Genomic DNA, 26,475 nt, shown 5'->3' with positions numbered 1-26,475 from the left:
GATAGCAGCCATGGAGTGGATGCTCACTCTTGCCTTCAATAAAGCTGGAAGCCAGAATGCAGATAAAAATATACAAGTTAAAAATGAAGCATCTTTAAAACAAACAAACAAAAGAAAAGGCTGTGCTGTTTTTTCAACAGCGCAACCCCAAGCCGGCAAAGATCCTAAGCCCAACAACAGAGCAGATGCAGTTCCTATATATGAGGCCAGATACAACAGACACTGCTAATGACCCCCCACCGATGGAGCAGAGCTTGGATTAGGCTCCCTGTGCAGGAATTAATCAGCCCAGCAACACTGCAGCATGTATTCCAGGATCCATGCTAGGAAGCAATGCCTCCTGTTTAATCCGAGGTTGATTTGAGGCACCTGCAAAGATAAACTGGCAAAACGGCCCACCACTTGCTTCTTCCACTTTTCCTCCTGGCCCCTTGTGCTGGGTCAGCGGCACACCCCTGCTTCACTACAAACACGTGATGGTTTTAGCGTGAGTCTTTTTAATGATGGTTGCATGGGCTTTTAAAATATGTCCTATCTGCACTGCATCAGAGGTCCTGTCCTCCTCTGCTGTGTCTTCATCATTGCCTCCTTGCACCAGCACAACTAAATCAGCCACACTGCAAGTCCCATTAGAGAACTGATCCAGCCAAAATTGAACATTCGAAAGGCAGGGAGACAAATACAAAAGGTCCTTACCAGCTTCTTGGCCTAGCACTGCAGGACGTACCTTTAAGATACCTAAGAACTTCAATATTTAGGATATGTACCCTAAGAAAGAAAAAAGCAGCTAAGAAATTACTTCTAATTAAAGCAACATAAATGTGTCCTCGTGCTTACACATACACAATGACTTTATGTTAATTTTTAGGTTTTCCTGATCTAATACCCAGGAGCAGAGACACTTGCAAAGCATATGCCATGCTAGGGCTCCATTCCCTGGTCCTCACGTGGCCTTTAAGATACTAAATTTAAATTTAGGACACTAAATATGTAGGGCAGCAGCAGAGCAATACAAGATGAGACTCGAATTCAACAGTCAGAACTACAACCACTACTTCACAGTTTAAAAGGAGAGCCCTCTGCCTCATTTCTCCAAACAGACAGGCTGGCTACTTCCAAACTTTATATAATTCACAGAGCCCACAGACTGCAGCAATAAGTGCTGAACAGCTTATTAGAATGGTTTTATACACAGCAACACTGAAAGATTATGATTATAAATCAGTACAGCACAATGAACAGGGCTTGTTTCTCCAAAGGCCACTATATTTCATCCATTCTGAGGGGCTTAATAAAGGGAATAAGTAACCTAGATAAAGCTGAGTTCTCACAGTGAAGGGCTTTCTTTACTAAAAGGTTTGAAATGGCTACCATCACCCTTGCAACTAAGTCCCCCATTCTAGCAAGCTGGAATATAGTTTTTTGCCAGCTAAATACAAATCAGGTAGCATGCATCATTTGGTAGGCAGGTTAAGGGAGGGTGTTAAAAGTCAAGGTTCCTTTTTAGGCTATGTCAGTACCGAAGAATGTACAGCATTTTACACAGAGAAAGAAAGGGGTTAGCATGACCTGATCTAAACCTTTCCTTTCTCACTTTCCACTTCAGAAGCAGCTGCATTTCAGTAGCATTGTAGGCACTGATTTGTAAAGCACCCTGGGAGCAATCTAACATAAGTAAATACTAGCGGTATGGTTAGTACTGAAGCAAAATTCTTTTGGCTGCAAAAATTAAAATCTCCAAGTACAACAACATGGAGCAGTCCTACAGGTGGACAAGTGGGTTGGCAGACTACCAAAAAAAGGGGATGGGAACAGAATAGACTTACATCAATAAACATTTTATTTAAGGACCTCAAACCAATTCTTCTGATACCTGCAGAGAGCAAACAGATGAGTGAATCATATAAGCAGTCTAGTATTTGGATGAGGAGAAGTGGGCAAACCTTTTTGTGGGTAGTATCACTTTATTGGGGTGGAGCTCAAAAAAATACCCCCAGAGCTGCATTCACTAAGGTTTTCGCTATGATGGGCACACTTCAGGCTGCCCTGAAGGCATAAAAAAATATGAAGTGGAAGGATACAGAGATACTGCTCTTAGAAACTGGTAGTCGTTTTGGGAAAGAAGGCAGAGAGCGAAGCACGCTTTAAACAAGCAGTTCTGAAGCAACTGGGATACAAGTAACTGAGCCAGACCTGCAAACACCCTTACCAATCAGCATCTTCTGCCTATAACCTGCCAACACTGAGAAAGTTTCCCAAAAAAGCTGCTGAAGAGGAGAATCCTGGCAGCACCTGGAAATCTTTAAGCCTATCCAAGTATATGTCTTACAGCAATAAATATGTAGGCAAATGAAGTACTTTTGGCATGTGCCTGTGATAGATGCTAACAAGGAAAACTGTAGCTTTAACAAGTATTCAGTGAACAATGTAATCAAACGCATGGAACAGCTTCTGCATAGTAACCAATACTTAGATCGGGACTCCAACCTGGGGGGAAGGCTACAGAGGTGATACAGCAGAGATTCACAAGGCATAGAGAAGGTCAGTGGTGAATCATTACTCACTATTTCCCACAGTACAAGTCCTGAATGGTATCAAGGGGAAGCATCAAATGGCAAGTTTCGAAGGTTGTTGTTTTCACCTCCCCTCCAACTGCAAAACTCACCATCACATCAAGTGTCTGTACAGGTTCAAAAAGTCACTGGACAAGCTCAGGAAAAAGATTTGTTCATCCTAAATACTGATCCCATATGAAAGCCCTTTGGCTCAAGAGATTGCAGAAGCTGCAGATTGCTGGTAAGTTGTACTAGGAAAGCATCAGTAACAGGTGGCCTTTTGCCATATTCTGTTTTGGTTAAGTCCACATAGACCAGTATCCTGGGCTAGACAGGCTTTTGGTCTGACTTAAGACATAAGTAGGACTCCCTCTAGTTTTCAGTTTTGCAGGAGAAAAATGCAGTATGACTTACTCCACAGGGCTAAAAAAACCTTTCGCCACAGATCCAGAGGCATTTCTGTCAGCTTGAAGAGGCATTCCCTGCTCTGAATCCACGTTTCACTGGACAAGCACGTACCAGGAACTGCTCATTCCAGGACAGGGCAGTCCTGAGGAAACAACCCCAGTGCCACAGCTCCAGCATGATTCAGGTCACAGTGATTTTAGAGATGACCATACCACAGCTGTCTTCCCTGTCTGACGGCCAGAGGTTACCACGCTTGCAGCAGAGATGTGTCTGACTCCACAGCCGCCCATAATTGACGTTTTAACTACCACTCGATTCAATTTAAGCACAGTGAACTCTGAAGTGCACCGCTTGGGAGAGGAGGGACACATCCATGCTTCTGCCTTCTCTGCAACACACACCAAGCCCTTTGCCCAGGCTCAGAGCAGAGCAGCAGGATGAGAAACCTCTGGAAAAACTGAAGTCCTTTCTGCAGCAAACACTTTTCTGGGGCCCTCACCTAGGCAGTGAGTACAGGCGCACTTACTTCCAGGCCTTTGGGCAGGGATGGTGGTGAGAGGCACGTCTATGGACCACCTCCAGCAGAAGAGTCCAGCACAGAGCCAGACCTCTTGCTGGGACTGCCACAGGCCATATTAACTTGTCGCCTTCAATACGCATCCAGCAGAGTTCAGGTCATGGATTTGTTAGAAGTTCATCACTTATTCAGGCTTTTGTGCGAGAGGTCATTGCTGTCAAACTGTCGGCTTTCACAAGCACAAAAGCTCATGTTAAAATGTAAATACTTACAGGTGTTCCACCAAGCACTCAAGATGAAAGTCAGCAAATATATTAGCCCCAGCCATATTTTACAATGCTGGTAGTACTTGAATGTCATCTGTTTGTGAACCAAGGTTTTTATGTGGGTTCATCTGCCTAGACAGGAAGCATGATCTAACAGTGAAGACAGAGGACTGGATTTAGGGCATTTGGGTTCTTTTGCTGCCTCTGTTACTGTCTCCTTCTATGACCTTCAGTAAATAAATTCTTCATGCCACTGTCCCAATTGAAAAGAACATGAATAGATACTTACTCGATCCCATACAACTGCTGTGACCCTGTGTCATTTTTGCTAATTACTACAAGAATTCTGGAACGATGTAGGAAATGTTAACCGGACTTGTGAAGTTAACCTGAGTTAACAAAATGCAAGAGCCTTATACAAGAGCAGAACACCCTCCTCCTCAAACGCCTGTATCACGCTGGTTTTCAAGACGGAATCTCGGCAGCTTATTATTACACTGGCGTTGATGGTGACAGCATTTTGCAAATTCAGCTTTGCAACAAGCCCTGAGAGGCTAGCTTACCCCTGTCGCCTAGGTTTGTGCACCGCATACCGCTTCCATGCAATTCAAGCATGACTTCTGTGTTGGGGTAACACCACAAGACTAGAAGCAGGACTCTGCTGGCACAGGCCTACTGGGAAAATCAACTCCCCAGCTGTGGGAAGAAGCAAAGCCAGTGGAGACTGCAATCACCACGTCACCCTGGAATCCAGTTTCATGGCCAGTTCAACCTCGTTCTGTGATTGAGCAGCACAGTTCTGGAAAAGCTGGTATCCTCTTCCCTCAGCACTTCCAGCTACACGTCAGATTTTCTCGCGCCTTTCGGAAACTACTGTATTAACTACTACATCGGAAGAAGCGATCTCAGGCCCAAGAGGAACTCACATTCATTCAGTTTGGTAATTCACTGTGCATCCCACGTCACGGAGGTCAGACAGCCCCACCACCCTTAACCACACAGAGGCTCCTGCCATCAGGGAACCTCGGTATCAACATAGGAGGAAAAGACGGCTTCAGTAAAAGCCCTGGGTAATGCGAAGCACCATTCTCTCTGGAACAACACAGGGGAGTGGAAAGGAGCTGCGAACAACTGTGTTCTTCTGATGTGCATTCCCCTCCTCTGCTCAAGCAAGCGCAGGAGGCCAAGCGAGCACACATGACGTGCTCCCCGCAGGATACCACATCCTGCCGTATTTTATACGGCATCCCAAGGCAAGCCAGACGCTTTCCAAACACAGTATGATGTTTGACAGTATGATCTGTCACAGTGTGACAGGTTCTCAGAGACAACATAGGGGGAGAGAAGGGAATGGCACTGACAGATTTATCCAACAGCACCAAACTGTTCCTAGCCACACTCCTCTTAAAAGGAAAAAGAACAAGCAAACAGACACACTGCAGACACACACAAATTTTACAACACCTATCCTTTCTGCTCCTTGCTTTCAGTAACTTGTTCTACTTTTATGAATTTCTCCTAACTCTCACTCACTCATCCAAAACCTTCCCATTCCTATAAAATCAGAGGTCTGTTTTGAAGAGGGGAGAGAAAAACGAATGACAGGGGTCCTTTTGTGTACTGTTTACTTCTTCAAACCTGCTCCCAGCCCTGCTCCCCCTTGTCCCCCACACGCGGTGCAGCATTTTAAGGAGCACTGGTTAGGCTGACATCAGTGAGGCTCCAGGGGCCATCCAGGCAGCTGTTCCTGCTCCTGTGTGTGGCTGAGAGCCAAGTCGCTCTGCCTTTTTGGTGATGTTCCCTCCTGTCGGCTACCCCCTCTCCCGCCCACACGTCTGCAGGGTGGGGCGAGGTGGCCACTGGCAGCTTTTACAAGGAAACCTAAGCAAAAAAAAAAAAAAAAAAAAAGAAAAGGGTGGCTTTTATTTCCAGCCTCTGGTCAGAAACGCTTAGCAACTTTTTTGACAGCGTGCTGTGGGGTGAAGGAACTGCAGTTTTTCTTCCTGAACAGCCGAGGCCCAAGTTGCCCTTAGGACTTTGTCACCTAGAGGAGGAAAAAAAAGCACGTGCTCTGTCCTCCCTCTCCCCATGTGTGGGGATGGCCTGCCAGCATCCGAGACTGGCCCGCAGGCCCCGCTCCGTACAGCTGTTCCCCTATTTTAAAGCAGACCCATCCTCAGAGGCAGCTGTTCTCCAGCCAAATGATGATAGCAGAGCAGCAGAAAGCTCACCCAGAACAACTTGAGAGCACAAAGAGGGTGCGAGACATCTTCCAGATGCAGGCAGGGGGCCACCGCAGCACTTCTTCCCTCTGGTGCTCCCGGCAAGGGCAGGAAACATGGCCGGGGCAGGTGAGGTGCACCGGGGCACCTTTTGGCCAAGCCAATCCCACAGGCACGGGTTTTAGGCAGCTGGCTGTCTGCAGCCGGTAGCCCCGGTGGCAGGGAGCGTCCCCGTGCTGAGCCACAGCCAGATGCGGGGAGCGAAGAGGTGACAGCCAAGCCAACTTCACGTACACCCTCGGAGCCTGCAGCTCAGACCCCATGTCAAGATTAGGAAAGTATGCACACACTGGAGAGAGCACATGAGCTGCTGGAGTGCTTTCATTTAACTCTTGCAGACACTGCACGTCAAAGGATCTGGGTCCACGGCCACATTTCTTGCCATCTCTCTTCAAAGCCAGCTCTTCTCGGGCCACAAGACCTGCGACATGTGCTGGGGCCGAGCAATAGCTGCTCAAGTAGGTCAGGAACTGAAGTCAGCGAGATGAGTTTGAAGCTGCAGCTCACATGGGTTAAAGATTCTGGCTTGTGTCAGGAATACTTTTTCTGAAAGTTAAACGCAGGCCCCAGTCTTGAAACACTTCCCTTAACTTCGCCCATGCCAGTATTTTGACTTAAATGGGACAACCTACTTAAGTAGAATTATATCTCTGTTTAAAGTGTCTGCAGGATCAGTGCTTGGCGTGATCTAGACTTCCCTCTGACATACACACACACCCCCCCCAGCAAATTTACAAAACACCCTGAGAGCCATCAGGCTAAGCTGTGTTAAGAGAAAAAGAAAAGTATAAAGACAGTAACCCCTACCACAGCACATTTAAAATGTACATCTGCATATGTTGTAGGATGATTCACCAGGGCAGGAGAAATAGGGATGCCTGAAGGCTATGGCTGGAAGCAAGAGAATGGTCCCTAATAGTTTGTCTGGACAAAGAGAAGTCTCGAAGCCAAGCAGATCTGTACACTGTCAGCACCAGACACACTGGCAATTCTGCGAGTCACTCACAATTTTTTTTTTAATTTCACCTCTTCTAAGGGATAAGAATTTAAGTAATGTTAGCAATCCTAAACTGCAAAGAAACCCCCATTTAGCCAAGACACAAACTCGACTCCTTCCTTTGCTGTACCCAGCACAAAAGCAGCAGATACAAACAGGAGTTTCCCTGTAACAAACCAGTCAAATTCATTCAAATCTTCCCAAAGCGCGGCAGGGCAGAACCCATTTCTGTTCCCAGAGCTTATTACAGTAACATGACTAAACATGCTCAGCAGTCCAATGCGATAGGATGCATCCATTTGCTGATGCCAGAGGAAGATGCACGTCTCTTCTACATGGCCCTGCTCTCACGGGCTGCTTTTCAAAAGATGTTTTGAAAAGCGACCTGCTGCGTACATTCTTAACAAGTCATAGTATCACCGGCTGTACAAGTGTTTGACCTCTGCTTGCTATGCACTGTGGACAAAAATCTGACATCAGCTTATTCCAACCTTAGTAACACCAAACTGCTCTTACAAAGCTGGCTGGAACATGCTACTGACAACACACCGATAAACTCCCAGATGGGCTCCTGGAGTGCTGAAAATGCAACTGGTTTAGTACGTGAGCCCACGTGTTTTAAATTTGGGTTGGTTTAATCCAAGTAAGTAACCCAATTAAAATGGGAGTCTTCTCTGGAGGTCTAATTTCTAGATGTTTCCATTGCTCCATATGCTTTCATGTTGTATAAACATAACGAATGATACATAGATCGCTGTTTGGATGATTTAGGAATTCAGTTTAAAGCTACAACACAAGTCACTCAAGGCAAGAGAAGTAGATGACTCTGTGAAAGGCAGGAGCCAGCAACTGCACTTCATTTCAGCCCTGGAAAGGTGACGTATTGAGTGGGGGTGACATCTTTCTATTCCCAGTTTCTTCTTCTAATGTCTAAGTTTCAGAACCTTGGTATCTGTCATATTTACATACAGACCGAAAGCAAAAGGGAGAGAGAAGGACATGGTCTGACTGTTATGCTTTAAAACATGTACTAAAGCTAGGAGTGTATTTGCTTCTAAACTAATCAATGTGGATATCTGAACACGTGTATATACTCGCACCTATACTGCCTAGGGAAAAAAAAAAAATTAGAAAAAAAAAAGAAAAGAATCCGTCCCTTGTGTGCAAGTTAGGCGTTTATGACAGCTGCCCAAATTCTGCCTTGCAACCAAAGCTGTTTATATGCAGACACCTCAGCAGCAGTAGCACAGGTTCCCAGCATGCCTCAACCTTGATATCTGGAAAGGCTCCGCTACGGGGTAAGAAGATAGTTATAATTAAACATTTATACTGAGGTAGTGCCGAGCAGGTCAGTTCCACAACGTGTTAGGTGGCTTTTCAAAACTTGGTAATTGAATGCTGATCCCTGCCCCAAAGAGTTTACAGTGTAGGAAATCAAAGCATAACACTTGGCATCTGCATACTGGGAATTAAACAAAGACGACCACCACCAGCTCATTTCTCGGGTCTTCAGACTAGGCAGCTCATATAAACATCCATTAACAGAAATAGTGGAAATTTTTAAATCAGCCGTCTGGACTTTCATAATCTGCATCTGTGCTACTGGGTTGTCCAGCTCTGTTTGAATCACGAGCTGGGACAGGAACTATAGCGTGCAATTTGCACATGCTGCTGGCATCTTCTTGTCCACTGTAAATCATTTTTGGCCCAAATACTTTTTAGCAATCATTTTGAAAAAGACAGTGAGCACACAAAGGGAAACATTTACTGAAAAGTCAGACAAGTCAGACAGTGCAGGCACGAGAGAGGCTGCCAATGCACGAGGCCGAAAGTCAGGCAACAGCAGATCCTTCTGCACAGGGTCACCCCATACTCCAGGACAACCCCAGGCAGGCATCAGTACATCTCCTATGCAATACTAGCACACGTCAGCTATCAGGCAGACCACAGCCACATGCAAGTCAGTGGCACTGCAAATCTACTCACCCACATCTTTCCTATGGAGATTACGAGTTACGCAATGGTGTAAATAAAAACTCTGGCCCCAAACATACAGGGGCCATCTCTGCCCCAGATCCATCCTCGGGGAGAATTCTCTACATTCCCCATTTCCTGCAGGGAAGGGCAGGCCTGGGAAGGACAAGTCCTCCTCCCATTCACCAGGGTAAATACACACTAGAAAGTTAAAGTACAGCCTCTAGGATTTAGAAAAAGGATGCAGCAATGGCCTCAATGTTTCAGCGATGCTCAAAATCAGGACAGAAGACAATTTAGTCAAAATAGCCTATTACATCTCAAATTCAGTTTGCTATTTATCAAGCAAGCTCCTGAAACAGATGCACTGACTTTGTAATTACATCTGTTGGAATTTCAAGCACCAGAAAAATACAAAGACACTATTAGTGCTTCAGTTTTTTAAAGTTTCCTGGCGTCTTTCATGCTACAAATGCTCAAGAGCTTTCAGCTGTATGTACCCCACATAAAATCTTAGTCCAGTGAAGCCTGAAAGAATTTTGCTGTTGATTCAAATGAAGCCACGTTTTCCACTTCTACATACTAGTTACACATCTATTGATTTATTAAACACATAATAGCAACCATACCGGGGCATGATCTGTGTTCAGCTTGGCCCACTTAACTGCTCTGTGAACACCTTAACTTTTGTGCATTTAAAATGAATAACTTTACCATTTATTTCTTTTTTTTTTTTTTCAAGGGAAAAAGGAACCATGGAAAAATATCCAGTCACTAGAATTAAAGAGCTTACAAGTTCCAAAAAGCTTTGCAAATACAGACTGGGAACTGCTTCAACTACAGGTAGTGGGAATACAGAGTTTACAGAATCTACTGGTTCCTTACAGCAGAGCCTATAATCTGCATGGCTTCCTCCCAAGGTAACTGGCATCCACTCCAAGGTACAGATCGCTTCACCCACCCCTAGAAATTCACCCTCTGTTTAGGTTGAACATGGTGACCAGTTCACACTCAGCAAAAGGATGCTGCCATTTACCAGAGAGGAATGGAAACAGAGGATGGAGAGGATTTCTCCCACAGAGAACTGTAGGAAGCACTGATATGAAAATAAATTCTTCACTATTTAAAGAAAAGCACAGTTTCCAACAATAAACTGAGTTTACGCCAGGGAAATAGAGGCACTGTGATACAGCCCTCTTTACCCGTTTGCAACATGGGGAGTCAGGTTCCTTACAGTTCAAAGATTTCCAGGAGATCTTACCAAGCAGAAAAGCCACCTATCTGCTGTAAAGGCTGGAAGTTGCTCCAAGACTTGTTCCAGAAGCTGCCAAGGACCATAGTTTTGAACTTTACTTGGAAACGTAGTAAGATGTGCTAAGTGACACCTGGCTGGGCCATCTGATAAGGACGAAGAACAAGTGGTACCTGCAGCTGTCAGAAAAACAGACCAAAAGACGCCTACCCTTCAAACCAACTAAGCACAAGGCCTAAGTACATCTCTCTAGAAAAGGACTTGTCATTGCACTCACAGTTCTTCCCCTGGAAAATGACAGTCAAACCTCACCAACGGAAGCCCTTAGTAACCCAGCCACATCTCTTCCACAACCGGCTTCTACCCCACTTCCTGGGCCTTCCATCCAAAAGCATCAGGACATATAGACAGCAAAATATGTGAGTTGTTCTGCAAGTTATCCGAGTGAACACCAATTCAGGGTACCTTAAGGCTTTTGCAGAGAAGGAGGGGACAAGCAGGCAAGCACAGGCATAAGACACCACAGCCACCTGTTGTCCTCAATACAGAGGTGACTGAATCAACATCAGAAAAGAATGCACCCACGAATGAAGAACAGCACGCAGGTATTCACGTCCTGGCTGTTTCTCATGTTCTGCAAACACTAAGAGCAATGAGACATCATGAACTCAATTAAATGAAGAAAGTGCATTTTCTGTAACAAAAAGAGGAACTTAAACTAGGCTCTTTCCCCCACCCAAAGCTGTGAGTGGTCCAAATTAAAAGTGATGTTGCTCCCTAAAGGAAATACAAGGAAGTACTGCTGTTTATTGGTGCAAAATCCAAAGCAGCTCTCTCTTGTCTGAGCCGTAGCGTTAGCAGTGTGAAGGAGCGTGGCCTGAACACGGGAATGGAATTTATTGCTGTGATGCAAGCGCTCTGAGCAAAGCACTCCCAGGGAGATACACCTGAACACTGACATCACCTGCTGTACGAAACGGGACTAACAAGGGCTCAAGTTAAAGCCAGCTAATCACACACGATAAAAGCAAAGGCCAGCTACACTTCAACGTGAACATTTTGCTTCTCTCATGTTCAGAAAGGAAGCACATGACTAAACCAACTAAAAAAAGGTTTGTCAACGGCTGATCATCCTCCATTTTCAAAGGATGGATGATGCTGGCTACACATGCCTGAAACAGCTATGAGTACATTTGTACTGTTTCAAGAAAACACATGCTAACACCTGCTAAACATCCACCAGGAGATGACATGTGGAAAAGTCTTCTATGTATCAGAGGCTGGCACTTCCACTATTAATCACGAAATACATTCATGTTTTACAACTGAATTGGCAAGTCACTCAGGCACACCAGCATAGAAAATGTCTAAGATGCTTAATGTACATTTTACCCAGAGCGACTTAAAAGTCAAAAAGCCATTTTCCAAAGCTGACAGAAATTACACTGGGAAGTCACCTGGCCACTGTGTGCAAGAAGTTCTCCCACACTTTTTGAGAGCTCTACACAAATAACGTCCTTCGTGGAAATGGATCTTCAAAGAAACTTCAGACACCAGGATGAGGGAACGTCTTCTTCAAAGGGAAAAAGAAATCTCAAAATCCTGAGATCAAATAAGTAAATAATTAAATAAGATTAAACACAAAACGTTTTTGCTCAGGAAAGCTAGGTGCAGGAAAACAGTGGAATTTGAAAGTTGCATTCCACATGTTTCTTATGGGAAGATCGGTAAAGGAGATGAAGGAGGTAATCAAGGCCCAAAAGGTCTCCCTCTCTAATGGTCCTTGGAATCCCTATTTTAGTTCAGGAGCCTAACAACGCCCCTGGGGGATTTTGACAGCTTTTCTTCTCCCTTGCTGTAGCACCTCTGTGGATGGCTGGGACTCTGCAGGTGAATCCTGTTGTTAAAACAGCTGCCTTTCTCTGCATCTTTAAAGAGGTATTCAGATTCTCTTGGCCTTACTTAGTTGAATCACTCTGAATAAACAGTCTCCACCCACCAACTACTTCTTTTGTGTAAAGCACCTATTCAAAGGCAACCACCTTTATTGATTGCCAGGCTGGCCAACCTGAAAGCTGAAACACCACTATTAAAAAAAAAAAAAAAAAGCAGGATACACCAGAACGCCTGTGTTGTTTCTAAAGGAAGCACAGGTCCAGGCAGTGCTCAGTTACATCAGGACAATTCCCTTCTGACTGCAAGAGGCTGCTCTAACAGGTTTAACACCAGCACAGCCACGAGCCAAGCGTCCCTTCTTCAAGTGGCTCTTTTTCCTTTAGTCCAGGCCATTTTCCTTGTTCTGACCCTTTTCTAGCACAACACAAACACACCACCCAACAGGAGACCACAGCATATGCCACAGCTGGCAATTATTTGTACATTTAATATTTCATAATAAGGCTCTAAATAGCTTTTGTCACCCTGCTCTGAGGGAAGGGGGACAAGATGCTCTGGTACTGGTGCTCTTCTAAGTCACTGGCCCTCAAATGTTGCAATTCAAAACAGAGGGGCAGGGTGGGGTAGAGGGAACACCTTCAGGTGGGAAAAACATCATGACTGGCAGACATCAAAGATAAGCCATCATCAGATTTCTTGCACTGAGGAAGAACAAAGAGCCAATGCTCCTGAAATTCCTGTTCAGAAGTACCCCAGAACAGAGCCAGCACTTCCCACCTCAGCCAACCTCACCTAGTTTCATTTGTAATCAAACGCTGATAACCAAACCTGGCCTGGCAAAGTTCTGCAAGTTTCAAGCCCTTGCTGGCTCCACACAAACAGCTAACTTTTCAGTGTATCACAGGCACAGCATTTCCAAAGATACCTTAAGTCTTGCATTTGAAATCACCGCCTATAAAGATGCTCCTAAATGGGGGTGCGGGGTGCTGCAGCTCCCGTAGGTGCCGGTTTATGTAGGATACTAAAACAAACAAACAAATACAAACAAAACAAAAAAACAAACCACAAACAACACGCACAGAGAAAGGATTCTTCATACACCTCTCCAAAGAAAATCTGCTTTAACGGCTGGACAACCACTTGGCAACTCAGATCTCCCACCCCACAATAAGAAGCAAACTGTTGCATGGTCTCAGAAAGCGATTTCTTCTCACCCTCAAAGTTTACACCTGCTCCTCAAGACACTTCCCAGCAAAGCTGCAGGGTACCTGAGCACTCCATCCACGATGAAGCTGTACTCAAAAAAACACGATGCAGTTCCTGGCCCCTTTCCAAGCTGCAGAATACTCTTGAAAAAGCGTATTTTAAAGCTGTAATCCCATGACTGACCATCTTGCTTGAACTCAGAAAGGAGGTAAAAGAAAGATACAGAGCAACAGGCATTCTCACTACCTCCATGGGAACCAAAAGCAGCACTACCATCCTCCTCTACAGACAATTATCTCCCAAGAAAGAAGCTACCACATCCTCAAGGCAGCCGTCTCAAACTGGTCCAGTAACATGGCCCAATAATACACTCATTTTAAAACAGCCTTTATTGCACTGAAAGAAGACGACATGATTTCACATGTTTTAAGAGTGTACACCTAAAACACAGATTTCCAAACTCAGACATCATTCATCAAAAAGTTAAAAGGGGCTTTTTTTGCACATGCATAGATTACAGACTAACAGGATTTACTTGTTTTCTGCCTGTTCCTGGGGAACCTTTGCAGTTTCTTTTTTCCAAGACCGTCCCTACAGGCTGCTATCCAACATACATCAGACGCTCTTGGAGCAACAGATAACTCTGGAAGGACATTTGCAAAGGGCACAAATCAAGATTTTGCCAATGCTGGCAAAATTTAGGCATACTGGGGAAGGACGGAATTACTCCTGTATGTGGTTAACTTGAACACTCGACACAGTCCCCTGGAAAGCTTTATTCATGCATTTAAGGTTTCTGTTGTGTGGCTTTTTTTTTTTCCCCCCATATGTTTTACTATCAAAAATAGTATTTTAAGTCAATAAAAATTATTGCCTCTTAAAAAGTGAATCCCTTACAAAAACACTCAGGTTAATTTTAGCATCCTTCTGTTTAGCTGCTTAGCAACACTTATCCTATGACCTTCTAAGCACCACCTACTTTTACAAGGGATAATGAACATAACCAAAAGGATTTATCTATATGTTTTTAATCTATGCAATGTAAGTACATGAACAGTTTTTATTTAAATTAGAAATCCCACTGAGAGCAATACAAACTATTTCTGCTTAAGAAGGAACTTTCACAGGCTGAAGTCAAGCTACTCGTATGATTGCAGTGTGACTTCAATGCAGGCAAAGTGATAAAATCCTTAAGGACTGAGAAAGCCACTACCAAAGTCAATGTTTGTATGCCTTGGGAAACACTGCACTTGCCTTTGGTACCAAAGGAGATTATTGATATTACTAACAGATGACATTCAGCTTTCGCAGTTTTGGAACTTCAAGAATCTCCTAATGCTCAGAACCAAAAAGAAAAGCTACTTGGTCAGAGGGTCACTGAATATTGTCAAGAGTTAAGAATGGGCATACAACCCGGGTGAACTGAGTCAGAATAAGATGTTTCACTACACTGAAATACGCAAGCAAATAAAGCTTGAAACATCTAGGTCCAAGTGAAAAAAAAAAGAACAACAACAACAAACAAACAAAACCACAGTACCAACAAACAAACAAAAAACCCGAAAACAATCAGCAAACATCTTGTTATACTCTATCTTAATATCAAGCCAAATATATATATTCTTCAGGGTCATTAGTTATTAAAAGAAATGTGTAAGGATGGCTACATAACTTGGCATTACTGGTGGACAAACAACAGTTTGACAACTAGAAGCTGCATGGGAAATTAGAGCAGAAGAAAAGTTTACTCGATTGTACTTTAAGGATGGTGTTTTTCCAACTACACAATACGAAGTCAGTTCCAAATACAGCTGCCAGGAGGAGGAGGAAGGTGAAGGAGCAGAAGAGGCCGCAGTGAGCCAAGCACAGCTGCCCTGTAGCAATAGAGGAGGCTGGATGTGTCTTTGCCGGCAGGTGAGGGAGAGCCCTTGTCCTCTGATTGATTGGATGATGGATTCATGCTGTTTCTGGGTTTCTAACAAACAAAAGGCCTATTCTTCCCTGGATGTACCCAACTCCCGTTAAGGCTAATGGGCATTATGCAGGCACACCAAGAAAAGACTATATACCCTTAAGTCTTCAAAGAGAAAATTAAAACCTAAAACAAATATGGCTGGCCTGACCCTGAGTCACTGCATCCCTTTCACGCACGCTGACCCTGTGGAAAACAGGAACTGCGGTAACAAAACTCGGTGCTTGTGTCAAAACGACAGACCTCAACGAAAAAAATTTCAGCCATCATAACAGCTGTCTACTGTGTGCTGCAAGGGTGACAAGACGGCGTTATTTAGCAACTGCTCCTGTTGTTAATAAGCAATTTTTTTTTCAAGGCACAAGGCTGGAGTCTGTGTTGGAACAGTAAGAAACCTCAACTGCATCTGCTGTCTCTCCTACACCACTGCCCCCAAATCACACTGAACTAGACGTTTAACTACTTTCTCAAATAGGTAACCACACTTAATCTTATCTACAACAGAAGACGGGCGAAACAGGGAGTCGGGATTAAAACTGGACGGTTGTGTTCCACCCCCCCCCGGCTTTCCCTCCAGAAATCATTCCAGTGGTTCCTAAGCAGGATGCTGGCTCCTCGGCGGGCAGGACCAGAGCATCAGCCCCGGGCCGGACACCCCGGCGCGGCCGTGGGAGGGCGGCGAGGCGCGGAGGTGTCGGGGCCTCCGCGGGGCACGCAGCCGAGTTGGGAAATGTGCTGAGCCAGGAGAAGCCCTCTCCTCCTCCTCCTCCTGCGCAACCTGGCGAGGATGCCGAGCAGGCAAAGATAATTGGAGACCGGGGAAAAAAGTTTAAAAAAATAAAAATAGCTGGGAAAAAAAAAGGCCAGCGTGCGTGCGGAGGGGAGGCGGGGGAGAAGTGCAGGGAGAAGAAGCCAGAGGAAACTTATCTGCGACATGACAAAGTTCAATCCACCGCCCTCTCTCCTCTGCTGAAAAAAAAAAGTTGCAGCATCTCGGCGCGCCGCGCTCCCCGGCCCAGCGCGGCCCGACCCGGCTCTGCCCAACAAGAACCGCGCCCGGCCCGGCCCGCGCCCCCCGCACCGCCGGAGGATGGGGAAGGGGGGGGAAGAAGAGGCCAGCCCCGTGCATGATGACTGGGCGGGAGGATCTGCCTCGCATCCTCACCGAGGCCCCGCGGAGCCGCCGGGGCGGGGGGGGTCCCGGCCCGTAGCAACGGCGATGGGGAGCGCAGTCGCCTGAGAGACGGGTCGCGGCTGGCTCCCATCCGCACCGGGCACCGCGGCGCTGGCGGCCCGAAACTTTGTTTTCATCCCAACCACCGCCGCTGCAGGGGGGTCTCCACCGCTCCCCCCGCCAAGACGGAGGGTGAAAGGGGCGAAGGCGGCCACGGACCCCCCCTCTTCCCCACCCCCCCACCTCGGATGCTGCCCAGCTCCTTCCTGTAGTGGTGACGCCGCCCGGGAGTCCGTGCCCGCCGCTGGCCCCGCCGCGCAGGGATGTGTCCCTGGCACCGCACAAAGGCAGCGGGACTGGGGGGACCCGTGGGGGGCAGCGCAGCCCCCCTCCCCCCCGGCCTGGCTCCCCCGCCACCGCCGCACGGGCCGGCACGGGAAAGGACACGCACGTCCCTACCCCGGGGCGGGGGTAGGTGGAGAAAGAGGAGGAAAGGGGAAAAAATAGAATACAGAAGAAGAGGAGAGAGGAGAGGGGAAAGGTACCGGGGTGCCAAGGGGAGGCGCGGCCGGTCGGCCCCGCCGAAGGGGGGGGGGGGGGCGGAAAGTCAGCGTAGAGATGCGCGGCGCAAGCCTGCTCTACCTGCGAAGAAGGGGCGCCTTCATCCCAACTTCCCAGCTCCGGCTCGGCCCTCCCTGCCGGGAAAAGCGGGCAGGGGCCGCCGCGGGACCCGCTACCACCGCCGGCAGGAAAATAAGCCCGAAGGAAAAGTTAAAAGGCAAGCGGCTGCGGGCTCGGGAGACGGGGGCGAGCCGGGCTAGAAGATGTTGCTTCCTCGCAGCCCCATCCAAATTGTGGCGGTGGCTGGTTAAAAATAAACTTTGCAGCAGGAGGGGGGGGATGATCTGGCCGGATTCCTGAGCTCAGACGGTTTAATATGGATGAGCATCAGGTCCTGAAGGCAAAACGCCGCGGCTGGTGCTGCTGGTTGGTAGAAAGTCTGCAACAGGGAAGGGGAAAAAAAAAAAAAAAAAAAAAAAACAGGAGCCGCGGAGGGAGGAGAGGAGAGGGAGGAGCGGGGGAAGGGAAGAGGGAGGCTGCACGAACTCATCATCATCTCCACCGCTGCCAGCCAAACTTTTTTTCCTCTTTTTTTTTTTTTTAAGGAAACTTTTTCCTCCCCCCCCACGACAAGCATTTCATTTTTTAAAGAAGTCGCAAGACCAGCGGACACGCTGCAACGTCCTGACCCCAGCGCCTGCCCCCTCCCAGAAGTTTATTTTTCCTCCTCTTTCTTCCCCCCCCCCCTCCCCGCTTAATTAAAAAAAAATCCCTCCGGAGTTAAGGCACGCTCCTGCCCTTTGTGAGGGAGCGCGGCCGCCGAGCAGCGCCGCGGTACTTACGCCGGACTTTGCTGGGGCTGGGCTGCTTGCGCCGCGACATGCCGGGAGGATGGGCCGCCGGGGGGGCGCGGGGGCGCGCCGTGGGGGGAGCGCGCACGGGAGGGAGCTGCAAACTTGTTCCGGAAAAAGGAATCAAAATGGCGTTTCTGTGGATGTGCAAAGTTCATCAACTCCGCGCTAACTTCCCGTCCTCCGCGCCTCCCTGGAGGGGAGAGATGGGCACGGTTAGGGACCCCGCCGCGCCGCGCTCCGCGGGCGCCCCCGCCCCCTGCCCGCCCCCGCGCTGCCCCGCGCACCCTGATAAGGAGACACATCACGTGTCGCTCGGGCTCCTCTCCCGGGGACGCGCTACCGCCGCGGCAGCAGCAGCAGCAGCCTGTTGCAAACAGCATCTCTATCTCGCCCTCGTCGCGGGGAGGGAGGGGCGGCTCTAAGGAGAGAACTCGGCACAACTTTACCCCCCACCTCCCTCCTTCGCCCGCCCCGCCGCGCACCGGCAGCGCAGCAGCGGGATGTCCCGATCCGGGAGGGGGGAGTAGGGGGGGAGCCACCAGGTGCCACGCGGCGCCCCGCGCCGTCCCGCCGCTCCGCCGGGCGGGCCTCGGCGGCCGCGCTCCGAACCGGGTGTCCGGGTGTCCTCCCCCGGCAGCCGGCGGCTGTGCCCGGCCGCGCAGCGCGCACGGGGCTGGAGCGCATCCGGAGCCGGCGGTGCCGCGCTACCGGCTTTAGGGAATCATCGGGGCTCTCCGCTGGCCGTGGAAATGTCTGTGCATCTTCCTCCTGCTCCTCCTCCCACCCCGGCGCCTCACCAGGTACAGCAGCTGCAGGCAGGAGTCCGCTGCTCCGTGTGCAGAAGTCAGCTTCTGGTTTTGTTTGGGGTTTTTTTGTTGTTGTTTTTGTTTCTGGGTTGGTTTTTTTGTGTGTGTGTGTTTGGTTTTTTTTTTTTTCCCCTCAGAAAACTTTCCTCTTTATGCGTTTTGAATTCTGGCTGGGATCAGTCATCCATCCGGCTGGCGAAACCTGAAGGACATGAAGTTTTACAGGACCTGGAACATCAGCAGAGGAACAAGAAGTCCAAATACTGTGTCTAACCAAAGGCAGGGTCTGGACGTTTGCAAATACATGTGGTTACAAAGTGCACAGGCATTGCGTATGGCGCTGCACGTATGGTCCTTCCCATCACTTCCACTACAGTGGAAGTTCAAGGATGTAGAAGACTAAACAAGTGATGGAGAGGTGTTCAGAGTCATTTCACTTCAGTACTGGTTTAGAGTTGTGTGACAAATAACTACAGAAAAATAGAATATCTGGGAATATTCCATTCTGAAAGCTCCATTAAAAAAAAAAGGCAAAACTTCTTGAAAGGAGGGCCATAATGAGCATAGGAAGAACCAGTTTACACTTTAAGGAAATTGTTATTTACGCTATTTCTAAAGCAACTAAAACTAGGCCCTTTAAAGCTGTTACTGGTGAGATGGAACCTGAAGTCACAGGCTGTTTTTTAAAGAAACAAAGTCTTGGCCTGTAGGCAAAAAGCTTGTACCAGTTACCTGGTATCCTATCTCTTGATTGAAAAGGGATTCATGTGGAAAGGAAGGCTAAATTCCAGGTGCGTGGCAGTAAGCCCTCAACCAGCTCTTTTCACAGTCTTCGACCCGTAGCGTGTCATGATTACTTCCTTCGCACTGTTCTTTTCAAATATCGGATAAAGGTATACGAGTCAGGAATACACAGGACCTGTCCCAAAGACGTCAGATGTGCTTCCTGTTGGGAATAACCTTCTTCCCTCCTGGACTCCAAGTAAAACACCTGTAGGTCTGATGATCTGAAACCTGGAAATGCCAAAATTGTAAAACCAAAAGGCACACATATTCAGAACACAAAACTGCAGCTTTAACTTAATGTGCATTTGTTGTGGTGGTTTCTGCAGGCTGGCTTTTTGTCAGCCAAATTTTGTGGAGTGTTACACGTGAGCTTTGTGCATGAATTTCAATACCATTAAGCTCTGTTAAAGTGCAGATGCTGACTGACAGGACACCTATGTAATAGTTTACACTGCGCTATAGCAGCAAACATTAGAAAGTGCATTCTGATTGTTCTGCTACAAGGCTCTTATTTTATCAAAAAACAATCAAGGGAAGTCATTAAAAATAAATTCATAGTAAAGTGTCTTTAACCTTTTCATCTCTGTCCCCATTATACCTGCCAACCTGCAGTGGCAGAACAGTTGGTAAATTCAATAGCTTTATAGCCAGCCTATGTCTTTCCTTCAATATCTCTTGCAGACAGGCATCCGATTAAACAAAAACCTGAGCAGTTGTCCATCTTAAGCTCAGCCCTTAAAACAATGCTCTTCACATTGGAAGACTGCTGTGATTTAAGCCCGCATGGCACATAAAAACTGCAGGGAGATTAGGCCTACAAGGTTACAACCTAAGGCCTTGTTTGCACAGACATTTGCATAAATTGCTGTAATTGAAACTGGTGCAAATTCCTGTATGGATAATCATCTTTGGAGGCCATCAATGCATGTGTCATTGACCTGTGGCTAATATCTCTAGAATAGTCTTGGACATGTTTTGGACCACCTCTGCATGAAGGTTCCCATCCACCTTCGCTGTGTTTTCTAACTTCCACACAGCAACTTCAGCAAGTGAATAGACAGAATAGGAAAACTAGCACCATTCAATTCAGCATCTGAAATCTGCTCTAGAAACATGGAAATGCAAAAAATGTAAGTATAGTAAAGCTCGTGCTGCAGGAATATCAGGGTGTTAGTGCTTGGAGAAAATAATGTAGATTTTTTTAAATTGCATTTATGTTTTTATGTTTTAAACATTCCTATTATTTTAGAAAGATGCAATAAAGGGTGAACTAGCACTTACTATGTTATGTTAATGCTGTAAATTTTAAAAAATGCAAAAAAGTTATGTAATGACTAAAAAAAGATAACTACCAGTATTTATGAAATAGTAATAAGTGTCATCTCTTTAACAGTTTAGGAATTAATTCTAATTCTGGGCTATCGCAAGGCAAGAGAAATTAAAAGTAATCAGTTTTCAAACTTTCAATCATTTGAACTTTTATAACACATCAGGGAGGTCAAAACCCACTGTGGTCTAAGACTGAACGTGAAATTTGGAGCAAACGGTTTCTTTTTTTTTTTTTTTTTTTTTTTAGTTTCAGTGATAGAGGAAGCAGAGATATTTTTTGTCTAATAAAAAACACTTTTATGAATAAAATGACTCTCCCAAAATGTTACTAGATTGCTTACATGATACAGCTATCCTTTTTACTCTGCATTTTCTACCATCTGTATTGCTGTGCTTTATCGCATCTCCTCTGATCACTCTGTATGTGACTGTTGAAGTATTAAGTCTTTTTTTTCCTAAGACCACACGTGGTTTGTATACTTTCTGGATATCATGACTTCAATACTCAACAGCAATGATAAACATGCCAAGGGGCAAGACGACTTTCTCTAAGTTCTGTATAACCTCACACGCCTCTCTGATCCTACACAGTGGTGTTAAATGCAATCAACAGTAGTACAAATAAAACCAATGTTTTTGTGAAGGTATCTTGTGTGTTATCAATTCCATTAAAACCACTGGGTGACATAGCCATGTTGGTGACATAAAAGCCACCTGTCGCAAGAAAAGGACAACTCTGCCCCCACCTACAATTCAAATATCACAGATGCTGATTAAAGATGTTCAAGGAGAGAAGAAAAACAGGATGTGTAGCTTATATGAAGGTTGCAACTTGAGGATACAATGATGACCTAAAGTACAGAGACTAAATCTAATATTAGCATTAAAAGAGGAGGGAAAAGTTAGCTAGAAAATCTTATTTCCCCCTCTGACATTAGACATTACCAATGTTCTCTGCTTTAAATCATGGTATTTAGAAGTTACTTCAAGTTATTGCAATGCTCACACATCCTTTTCAGCCAAAGCAATTTGGAGTAAGGCAGTTCTCTGACTAACCAGGAGTATTTTACGCACTGTGAGAGGCACCCTTGAGCCCTGACTTCCTACCACCTCGTGACTGCTGGGTGAGGGCGGCTGCCCGGAGCGAGCTCCTTAGCTCCCTGGCCCTGATGTGCGTTTGTCCGTCCAGCCTCAGGGGATGTCAGAGGCACTGGGGGCCCCATCCACCGCCTGAGCTTCTCACTGTGCAGCATCCGGAGCCCTCTTCCCACCACCCTTTTCCTGATGTCCGCGCTGGTGCCAAGAAGCAGAACTCAGCTGACATACTAACGCAGGGAAAAGCCTGCTTGGGGGATCAGAGAGCAGAGCACCGAGGGCTTTGAGAAACGAGTCTTTATAAAACCTGAGACCGAAAGAAATGCTTGAATTTCCTTCACATTTCAACCACGGATTTCTTGAAATGAACAAACATGCCACTGGTGGGTCTTCTCATGGTTTGGGGTTTTGTTTTGCTTCTGAGGGGGCTTTTTTCTTCAGCTGAGACACAGGTTTCTTGGATCAAAAAGTCCTTAAGAACGAATGCAGAACTGACACGTGTGACCAGCATACAGGCAGGGTAATTATACAGAATAAAAGGGAGAAAGTTAAATTAAATATATTTCCTAAAAAAGACTTGGAAAAGCAAACTTGATGAATTTGTGCCATGGAAAACCATACAGAAAAGCACAGCATGTAAGACCAGTCACAAACTCTCACAGAGAATTTGTCTGAGAGACATCACAGTACTGTACAGCATTCCCGTTTTCCCTGTGTGGGTAGATGTGATGCACCAGCACACTCAGCTACATCGACCTCTGGAAATTGGGCAGCTGGGGAACGAGGGGGCAGAGCGGTGGAACTTGCTCCTGCAGCAACCCCACCCATTATCTCCAAGGGCAGCTTTAGATGATCAGAAAGTCAAGGTCGAAGCTGCAGTCCCAACTTATCTTAACACTAGCCTGTAGCAAGTGAAAGGAAAGCTGAGGTAACACAGTGTGCTTGAGCAATTTCCCTCACATCTCAACAGTCTAGCAGTGGCAAAGCTGGAAATAAATCCCAGCTTTAACCCAAAAACCCAGTGCAGTTCTTCAGGTATCAAGCCATCCACTGTGCTTTATGACCTGTTCTCAGCAGACAGTATTTTAGTGGTATCACACAGCAAAAATAAAAGTACTAGGTGTTTGTTCCCTGTTTGGTCTGATCTGTTTCAACAGTGCCAAACAGACCTTGAGCTGACTCACCTTTAAGACTACCTCTTGTCTAAGGACTCATCTGGAAATACGAAGACGGTATTTCTGAAACCCACACCACTTTTTTCCCCCACGGATCACAGCCTGTAGGGCATATTGCAGGACTGCTTGAAGTCTCTGGCTGCAATAATTGCTGGCCCCATCTCCTCTCCTTTCACTGTGGGAGTCTCCAGCAGACAGATGCAATGCAGAGCAGCTCTCCTGCTGGGACTGGACCAGCTTGATGAACTAGTCCCTTCCGTAGCCCTGATTTTCTGGGTGTAAAAAGCAGCATAAACTATTCCCCTATTTGAGTAATGACCAAAGTTTCTAAAACCTTTCTGGGGAAGATCAACAACTGAAACCTAGTCTTTCAGGTATATAGGATGTATACCTCTGTAGAGAATGGCTAAAGCGATACATAAGCAACTGACAGTCTTTCAGCCTTGTAACTAAAACAAACAGGGGTACAAAAGAGTGTTATATCCATTTTAGTAACCGAAGTTCTTAAAAGAGGAGAATTTTAAAAAGTAGTATGTTTTAAATGGGTAAAACTAAGTAAGATTCCCTTGCATACTTAATTCCCTAGCAAATCTTGGAACAGCAAAGCCTACTTATTCCTCAGACTGTATAAAAACGTAGCGTGAAAAAAACAGTAAGCAGATGTTTGACATGTACATTCTCAAACAGTTCTGTGATCGCTAATGTACAGCCTCAGAAGCAGGTTGTATAGCCCATTTACAAGCATGTCTGTGTAGAGACGGAGTGGGAAAAAGAACAACGGTAAGCAAAACCACCCACTGCAATACTTTCACTTCTTTTAAAGCTCTACATTGTTGCCCAGAAGCCTTTGTTGCCAGGTAATGCAAAAAACACAGGTGTGCAAGAAGAAGTTTGTGTTTAATGCCCAGCTTGTGATTTGGTACTGAACCTGACATGTTTCATTCTTATTGACCACCCAGCCTCTCACACCTAATTGATTGTTAGTTTAAATGTGATTATTTTCCCTCCTGAAGGCAAGTAGTAAGCCAGCTGTGTGTTTCCCCACGTCCCGTTCGCTAGGGAGAGCTGATTCTGAAATGTAATGCTCACGCTAACAATGACTTCTTCACATTCAGTCATTCAAAGGGCAGCTGTAGCACCGCTGGAGACAGCAGCAGCTAAAGGAAGGCAGCAATATCCATCTGAAATATTACTTACTATCTTTTGATATTATAGGCTAGAGATGGAAAATACCTGCTATTCATTCCCCAAGGTGGCCACAGTATTGCTCTCTGAAATGTTCTTTTCAGTACTGTCTTGGTTTAGCTTTAAAGATCCTCAGTTACGGAGGATTCAACAGCTTCTGTTGGGAGCTCGGTCTGTACTCTTGCAGATTTTGCTGTTAGGATGCTTCCCTTGATTTTTCCAGCCTACATTTTTATTTTCTTAACTTCATGCCACGGCTAATTATAGCTGAAAGAGTGCAAGGAGAAAAGTGGGCGAGGAAGAAGGAAATCCCAACCAGTCCAGGGAAAATACAGTGGACAGTGCTTTGAGATGCACCCACAAAGCAGCAGAAAATAGGCAGAGAGGGCCAGCAAGCAGCAGAGAAGTGAAGAAATAGGAAGTGAGGCAGCAGTCATGAAGAAAGTATGCAAGGGAGCAGTTACCCTGTAGGGAAGGAAAAAACAGGACAACTTTCAAGGGCAGAGATTAATATGACTTAGGAGATGCTGCAGTGCCAGGATTTGGGGAAGAGACGGGAAGAACTGAGCTACCAGGAAAAAAATGGCCAGTGGATGCGGTAGACAAAGAATCAGGAGGAAAGCAGAAGAAAATGGTAGGGCTCAGGTAAATGAGCATGAAAAGAGCCACTTGTGCTTTTGTACCTACTTCGATTGTGCTTTGTGCCTCCTTAAACCAGAGGCAAAATTGCCTCGGGATAGGTCTATGCCATAAGGTTGTGCAGGCTTACTTACAGTTGTCAGATGTACAACGGGATGGAACTTGCAACTGAGGCTAAAACCAAGCCACGCTACCAAAAGTAGCGAATGTTCGCAGTTATGCAGTCAGAACTCTACTTCCACCAGTGTGGCTTGTGTCATTCAGGCAATTGTAAGATAAGCCAGGCTGGCAAAAGCAGGGTTTTGCTGGTGGAAATTGTATCGGAGGTAGATACACCTCCTCTGCAGCGTACAGAGGTGTAACCACATCAGTAGAGTTCTATGCTGTATTAGCAGATTGTCCTTAACAGAGACATGATTAAGACAGATAAAAGGAATTATTCTACTGACATAATAAGATGACTTCCCACAACAACAGTAAAAACTGTCAGCAGAAGGATTCTCCTGGCAGAAAAATATAGCTTTGTGGACCAGAGGGGCATAAGATAGGACGTGTTTTAGATCATTTATGGAGCTCTCACATGAGAAAATACTTGCTTCTACAAAAAGAAAACTCAATATTTGCCAAGTGTCTGAATGTTAGGAAAATGGGGATAAGAGCATTTAAGTCCAAATATGGACACTTTTATGTTCATTTATCATTCAACAGTCATTTATCTTCATTGTTAAATTAAGGATTCTTGAGAAGAAAGTATTCTCAAGACATTTTGCTGCATTCCTGCCTTCAACTTGTATAATAGATAACATGTTCCATAGTCTTGTTTCCTCCTGTGCAATACAAAGAAGGTGAAAACTCTCTTAATGAGTATCTAGAGAGGAAAGATTTGGTACAAGGTAGATGTGTTACTGAACTTTTCTTTTCAATTACTTTGGTGGTCAGATGAGGCTGTACTCTATCTAAAATGAAACTTGAAAAGGAAAAAAAACCCAAACCACTATTATTAAAATGAGCATAAGAGAGCTGTTACCTGAAATGATTCACTGAATGGAAATCTCAACTCTTGAAACAAATGTTTTCTAAGAACAGGGCACTGACATCAGCTTCTTCCTCAAAAGATCTCTGAGTAACTAGACAGGGCAGAAAATATTTATACTCTAAATTTCAGCTTACAATTGGTGGTCTATGTGCTTAAAGCAAAGATTTAAATTGTTCGGGATTAGGGTCTGTGAAAACATCCCGAAATCCTAACACCCATGCAGTATTTTTCCTGCAGCCTCTTGTGAACTGATAATAGGTTGCTGTGCCTCCCTAAACTCACCAGTAGAATAATCTTCTCAGCTATTAATTTTGTTTAAATGGCAACTGCAAATAACATTTTATCTAATAATTCTCTGAAAAATCTTTCCCACTTCACATAGACCTTCTGAGTTTGTTTCACTGAGCTGTTTTACTCTATGTCCTTTCCCTCTCAGAAGTGGCTGAAGGTAATTTTTAGAGTGCAAATGGGCAGCCTGAGGAGTTCAGTAGAATTATTTAAAAAACAGTC

The 26,475-nt window shown here is 45.8% G+C and overlaps 1 protein-coding gene across 7 annotated transcripts in view; it reads right to left on the bottom strand.

The window, feature by feature from the left end:
- RREB1 (ras responsive element binding protein 1) overlaps positions 1-18,359 on the bottom strand; it is a 126,524-nt gene extending 108,165 nt beyond the window's left edge. For 3 of the 7 annotated variants that reach the window (XM_071804552.1, XM_065830766.2, XM_065830764.2), the window contains exon 1: positions 17,903-18,162. Coding sequence is in view for 2 of the 7 variants with exons in the window: in XM_065830764.2 (XP_065686836.1) it covers positions 17,903-17,942 (40 nt within the window). In the remaining 5 variants the exon portion in view is untranslated. Of the gene's footprint in view, positions 1-17,141; positions 17,500-17,902; positions 18,163-18,198 lie in introns of those variants that run through there. The other 4 variants (XM_071804551.1, XM_071804553.1, XM_065830768.2 and 1 more) reach the window with 2 other exon arrangements.
- Between the last annotated feature and the right edge of the window lie 8,116 nt (positions 18,360-26,475).

Source organism: Patagioenas fasciata, chromosome 2 (genome assembly GCF_037038585.1).
Source record: "Patagioenas fasciata isolate bPatFas1 chromosome 2, bPatFas1.hap1, whole genome shotgun sequence".
NCBI lineage: Eukaryota > Metazoa > Chordata > Aves > Columbiformes > Columbidae > Patagioenas > Patagioenas fasciata.
Note: the sequence above shows the minus strand (reverse complement) of the source record. Positions and strands in the feature narration are given on the sequence as shown.